The sequence below is a fragment of the Balearica regulorum genome, chromosome 2 (assembly GCF_011004875.1).
Source record: "Balearica regulorum gibbericeps isolate bBalReg1 chromosome 2, bBalReg1.pri, whole genome shotgun sequence".
In the NCBI taxonomy this organism is placed as follows: Eukaryota; Metazoa; Chordata; class Aves; order Gruiformes; family Gruidae; genus Balearica; species Balearica regulorum.
Genome location: NC_046185.1, coordinates 23738622 through 23744621, shown reverse-complemented (window position 1 = coordinate 23744621; position 6000 = coordinate 23738622). Strand labels below are relative to the sequence as shown.

Genomic DNA, 6000 nt, shown 5'->3' with positions numbered 1-6000 from the left:
TAATGCAACAGCATATTTCGCTATGTGAATATATACTATATCACCTGAAGTTTTCAGGTAAAGACAAACACTCTGTAAAAAACCCAGTACAATTAAATATCCACACTGCATCAGCTTGATTTAGAAGTTACTATTCTATTGGCTTGCATTACCAAGAGTAAGAGAACAACAAAATAATTATTCTGATATAAAATTCAGATAACTAATATATTGCTTTTGAGGTATCATCATTTATATAGGTAGAAGTATTTTTTACATATGTACCTAGTGCCCCACTTTAAGGTATTTTTAAAACATTTACAGTAAGTGAATGATAAATAAATCCCATTAAAAAGTTTTTTTAAAAAATAATTTTCTTTAATTTGTCATTAAGACAAGAATCACATTTTTAAACATCTACGAGGTACTGTAAGCTAGATATGGAAGATTGCATTTAAGATACTTTATTAAAAATTTAAGATGTTAGTAAGAGCCTAGCTACTATACAACAGGTAAAACAAGACAAAATGTTTTAAAATGTTCATTTTTTTCAAAATCAAAAATATACTAAATTGATTAAGATATATACATGAGAAGTTATCTTGATAAGTCAGCAAAAACACATTGAATGATACTTTCAAAATGCATATATTTAGGAAGAATATGAACAAGATCAGGAATTTAGGAGAAGGGGAAAAGGAATTAAACGTAAGGACTTACATGCCTTACAATTTTAGAGTCTTTTTAAATTTCTTTTGCTTTGGGCACTTCCTGGAGGAGCATCTTTTTTGTTCTTCCGTTTGGCAGATAAACTATTACATTCTTTTGACCCATGGAAAGCATGCAGACATAAAATACAGAACTCAAATGCACATGCCTCTCTGCTACATATTCCCCGTTTCTTTACCAGTTGATATTTAGCAGGATATTGACATCTTGGACAGGGTTTTAGGGCTTCATCTGTGAACAGAGTTTTAGCAACCTATAGCGAGAGGAGGGAGAGAAGAGCTACTTAGTTCTTGTACGTGAAAATTTCCTAAAAGCTGAAAATGAAGAGTTTCTTCGCTACCTACTTTTATGTATTCTTCCTGTCTACTAGTTGAATGGGGAACAGAACTGCATCTCCTGGGTGTAAGTTCAGCATGTGAAGGTGGTGTTTGTACTACAGTTCTGGCTTGAGCTTGAACGGGCCTTAGAGCAGATCTATTGAGAACATTAAGTCTTGTGGCAGCATCTTCAGCTTTCAGAAAATATTCCTGTTAAGGTTTATAAAGAAAGAAAAAACCCACAAAAGGAAGCAAATCAGGATTTTATTTCATTTGGGATTTGCAGCTTTTTTCCCCCCTCTGCAACAACACATTAGAAAAGGCAACAATGTATAGTGCATGTATTTCCCATTAAATGTTTATATTTAGTAAGTGAAGAAGAGAGAGGAACCATTAAAAACAAAGTCCCATGAGCAGGGTGTCTTTTAGCACTCCAGTGGTCCTCATGTTTCTGATTTAGGAAATCTCAATAGCAAGCATAGAAATAGCAAACTTAAGTTTTGTCTCAATTAAAGTAAGGTTACACTGAAGTGTGTGTAAACATACATGGAGGATCTAAAAAAATTATACTGCTATTGATATGCTTACTTTTATAGATACCCTCTAAAAAACTTCTATATGTCCTTCTGATATTCAGAAGTACACCATGAAGAAGCTTAGTCACAAGCAGTCCTGAAAATAATCAGGAAAATCTAGAGTGGGTCCTACTGCACTGCAGACTAGAATGAAATTGAAGATTAGGAACAGCATGACACAAAGGTATGAACAGGGTTTAAGATCCAAAGCCAGAATCAGTTGAGGAAGAGATCCTACAAGATTCTCAAGGAGGGAGAAAAAAAAAGAAAAAAGTATCATGTGATTGAAAGATGCATGCTCAAACTATACAAACAGAAAAGCAATAAAAACAATTACATTCTTCTGTTAGAATCCTTCACATAATCATGCTGGAACTGTCTCTATCAGTTACCTTTCTGTTGCTTTACAAGATGTTTCCTCTTTCTTCTGACCTGTCCTCTTTCACACTTAAAAATTACTTTTGAGACAAACCTTACCCCAGCTTCTTCTTTCAGGTGTTTTATGTACAACTTTCTCCTCTTATCTGCACTTTTATCTTGTACAATGATTTCACGCCAGTTTTTGCTTACTTTCCAGATGCTGGAATAAACAAATGAAAAAAATTATCCACCTGCACATTTTTGCCAGCTAGTACAGAAGTCATGATAGTAAGACTACCTTTGAAAGACTTTTTTGCATTATTTCATATGCTATTGGTCATTTTACAAACTACTGCCATAGACTGAGAGTTCACAGTATTGTTATGAAACACAGATCTCATGTACTCTCATGCACCATTGCATAGAATAATAAAAAAGTCTATAGAACAACTGCAATATAAGTAATACAGCATATCTTTGGTTTACAAAATTAATTAAGTATCTTCTTTCCACATAAGCCACTTACCAAGTTTGTTTCTAAAGTCACAATTTTGTGTGTTAAGTGTTCTGAAAACATCCATGCCTCTATACTTCCACCTATTGTCCCATTCCCTTTGTAATTAACAACACACATAGCACACTTGATTTCTTTGAAATAAGTGACAGGTTCTATTGATTAAAAGTTAATCTAGAACATTATTAATGAAGGAAAATACTTCGAGCATCTTTGTGCTTAGAAATAACTGAGGAAATTAAATACAAAAAAAAAAATCTAGAAAGTGTGTTTTGAGTACCATGCATTGTTGGAGAACTTGTAATGAGAATAAATTACTTTCTAGGCTTAAAGAAATTTTTAATATTTTTTAAAGTTTGCAAGTACTGTGATTTAGTTTTAGATTTACTAATTCCCTTGTTTGGTTTGAGTTTGTTGTGTTGGGGTTTTTTTAATTCCCATATATAATATATTTACAGAATATATATATAATATATATACAGAAAGAAAAATGTTAATTTCCCCAGAAACAAACAAATTCTATTGACAACACCTGCTATTCCAGAATTTATTTTAATTTATTTGCAGAAACACATATTTTCATCTTTTCTGGAAAAAAAATAGTAGTACTTACCTGCATAGAGTTTCCACTGTCAAAGCATCTAAAACTATAGCAAGAACATGTTTTAAATTTCTGTATTTTAATTCTGTTAAAATATCTAATTTTTCAAGGCCCATTTTCTTGCCAATAAGTCCAGCAAGAACATGCTCTAATGCAAATATTTCTGTTCCATCAATATTCTTTGATATTTGATTTTGGTCTGATCTTTGTCTTTGCAAGCAAATTTCATGAACTATTTTCAGAGCTGGAGTTCTTGAGAGATCTCCGTGACTTACAACTAGGTCTGCACTAGGCTGTTCTTCTAGAACTAATGCATCATCTTCACTGACAAAGTTTCTTTCTTCTGTTAACATACATGCTGAAGTAGGACTGCCATGATGATCTTCTGTCTCTGACTGTGAGCCTTGTTCCCGAAGAGTGGATAACCTTCTAACTCGTTCAAGTTTTCTTGTCTTTCTTTTACTATCCAGAATTTTGGAACCTTCTTTACGTTTTTGGAAGAACTCTTGGAAAGATCCCTCATGATCGGACAATGAATCTCCCGATTTGTCCAAATGAAGTGAATTATATCCACTGTCCTCAGGTGTTGAAAGAGCTGGATAACTTGCCAGTTTAACAGGGGGGGAGTTTATATCACATATTTCAAAGTTAAAGTTCTCTATAAGACTGTTGATAGAAGTCAGGAACTTACCCTCATTGGCCTCAGGTAACACAGTGTAAGTAGGAGTCCTAAGCAACCCATCACTAACACTCATAAGGACACTTTCATTGAATTCATTAGTGTTACTAACAATCACATCCTTACACTGAATTGGAGATAAACATTCTGGTTCTAGCAATAAGTGGTCCTTACATTTGGACTCATCTAGCGTGGAAGTCCTTTGTTGTGAAAAGGAAAGTCTTCGTTTTGGGCAATCGGGATTAGAGTCCTCAGTGTTTGAGGTGCTAGTTGTCAGAGGTTTGTAACTTTGATCTTTTGGAGAATCTGAAGCAGTTTGTGAAATTTTTTCTTCAGAGCTCAAAAGACAAGAGAATATTTTTTTCCTGCTGCTTCCTGAAGAACTAGCTTGTCTTTCACAGCATCCTACAGCTGTGCCAGCTGGAACAGTCTTAGATAAAAGCAGCCTCCTGCGTAGTGAGGAGCCTTTTCTACTCACTTTAGGAGTTTCAAAAAAGTCTGCACTTCTATTTGTTTCTCTTCTTTCTGATAAGGAGATAGAATTCATTTCATTTTCAATAGATGATGACACAGGAAAGAGGGCATTTGGATGAATGTGCTCAGAAGGCTCTTGTAGCAATGATAAACTTGTTACACTCAGTGCTTCTTTATGTTCCACATCAGGATCTTTTGCTGACTCATTGCATCTGCTGTCCAGAAATACTGAAGTGCAACATGTGTCTCTAAAATTGGAGTATTTAAAATTGCTGCTGGGAGATGTTAATCTATTTCTTTTAAGAATATTGAACATTATTGAATGACTGTCTGACATCCTCTGCTTGGCGCTTTGACTTTGTAAATGAAGATACCAGTGTTATTTCTGAAACAAATGATAAAAGTAGTCACCAAAATACCCTCAGATTAGTGAGAAAGCCTTGTGTAAGTCTATCAAGCTACCAGCCATGACAAAAGTATTTTCATTCATCTTCGTAGAAACAGTGCTTATACATGAACACAAAGATAAATTACGATCAAGGAGATGGTTAGAATGAGTGATTAAAATGTGTAGTACACAACAAGTGAGGCAAATTAAAACATACATCCTGTTAGCTAGTCTATCTGCCAAATCTCATCCAAGGAAAAACAGTTCAAATAAGCAACACAGCAACTAGAGTCTCATTAGTGCTGAAATCAGTGACAAAACTCCCTCTCGTTCCAATAGGACCAAGTTTTTTTTATTAGCACCGTGTTATTGGTTCATCCAACCAGTCCTCAAGAACTAGCAGAAGCTCTGGTAATAGACAAATTAAGGAGAAAATGCCTTTTGTCTAAAGAAAAATGAGGGGATTAATCATGAAGTCACTGCAGTCCCTGGAGGGAATCAAATTTGACCTGTAGTTACACAGTGAACAGTGCATTCTTACCTGCTTAACATTTAAATGCTATTTTGTAAAGAAGCTTTAAGCTTTTGCTGAGCTCTGTTAAACAGTGTTCTGAAGCTTCACACTTTAAAGAAACTGGTGGATTTACTATACATCCTCTCACCATGTACACAGAAAGGTTTTTTTAAACTTAAGTATAAAAGCTTTTAAGAGCTACTATATATTTTTGTAGAAAAGTTACAAGTGGCTAATGCACCCATTTAAATAATATGTGTAAGAATACAGACTTACTTTTTTGCCATTCATACATGGCAGAGTTTCTCCACCCTAACCAGTTAGGCTACTGCTTTCTATACACAACACAGACTAACCATATAAAAGATGTTATGCATAATGCCAGCATGAGGGCTGTTGTCAGAAACCATAGTAGTTCACATCAACATTGCAAGACTTTCAAAGTTTGAATCAGCACCTTTTACTGGTGTATGTTACTGGCCTCTAGAACTGGTATTTTAGAACATAAGCCTGGAAACAGTCATTGACTTTTCAGAACAGACAAAAATAGGAATCTTTAAAGGTGGTTTAAGCACCAAATATTAAGACATTGCTAATATCCCAACATTTCTGACTTAGTTAAGCCCTAAGCCACCAAATACAAGCAGTGGAAACTCAAATTGCTGGGGCAAGGGAGGGAAGACACACTATCCTTTTATGATCTTGTGTCATTTAATTAGCATTTTTTCACCCACACTGAAAGCACTTTATAAGATCATTGAAATACAGAAAGTGCTTTGGTTTGTTTTCTACTGTGAGGAGACAGCAACTTATAGAAGTTCAAAAGGAACAGGATATTAAAGAGCAGACTATGAGAACTTGGCATAAAAG

General features: G+C 34.6%; 1 protein-coding gene across 1 annotated transcript; it reads right to left on the bottom strand.

Moving 5' to 3' along the window:
• Nucleotides 1-608: 608 nt before the first annotated feature.
• FBXO43 (F-box protein 43) lies at nt 609-4609 on the bottom strand. The gene is made up of 4 exons (XM_010306942.2): nt 3088-4609; nt 2078-2180; nt 1053-1235; nt 609-961 (listed from the first exon to the last, which is right to left on the bottom strand). Exons 1-4 carry the CDS (start codon nt 4563-4565, stop codon nt 713-715), a joined length of 2013 nt encoding a protein of 670 aa, XP_010305244.1. The 5' UTR covers nt 4566-4609; the 3' UTR covers nt 609-712.
• Between the last annotated feature and the right edge of the window lie 1391 nt (nt 4610-6000).

Excerpts from the sequence above, each read along its gene's own strand:
- FBXO43 (XM_010306942.2), bottom strand. The coding sequence starts at position 4,565 with ATGTCAGACAGTCATTCAATAATGTTCAATATTCTTAAAAGAAATAGA. Across the intron at positions 2,181-3,087 it reads ACAGTGGAAACTCTATGCAG|CATCTGGAAAGTAAGCAAAA; the intron begins GTAAGTACTACT and ends TGTTTATTCCAG. Across the intron at positions 962-1,052 it reads GACAGGAAGAATACATAAAA|GTTGCTAAAACTCTGTTCAC; the intron begins GTAGGTAGCGAA and ends CTCTCGCTATAG.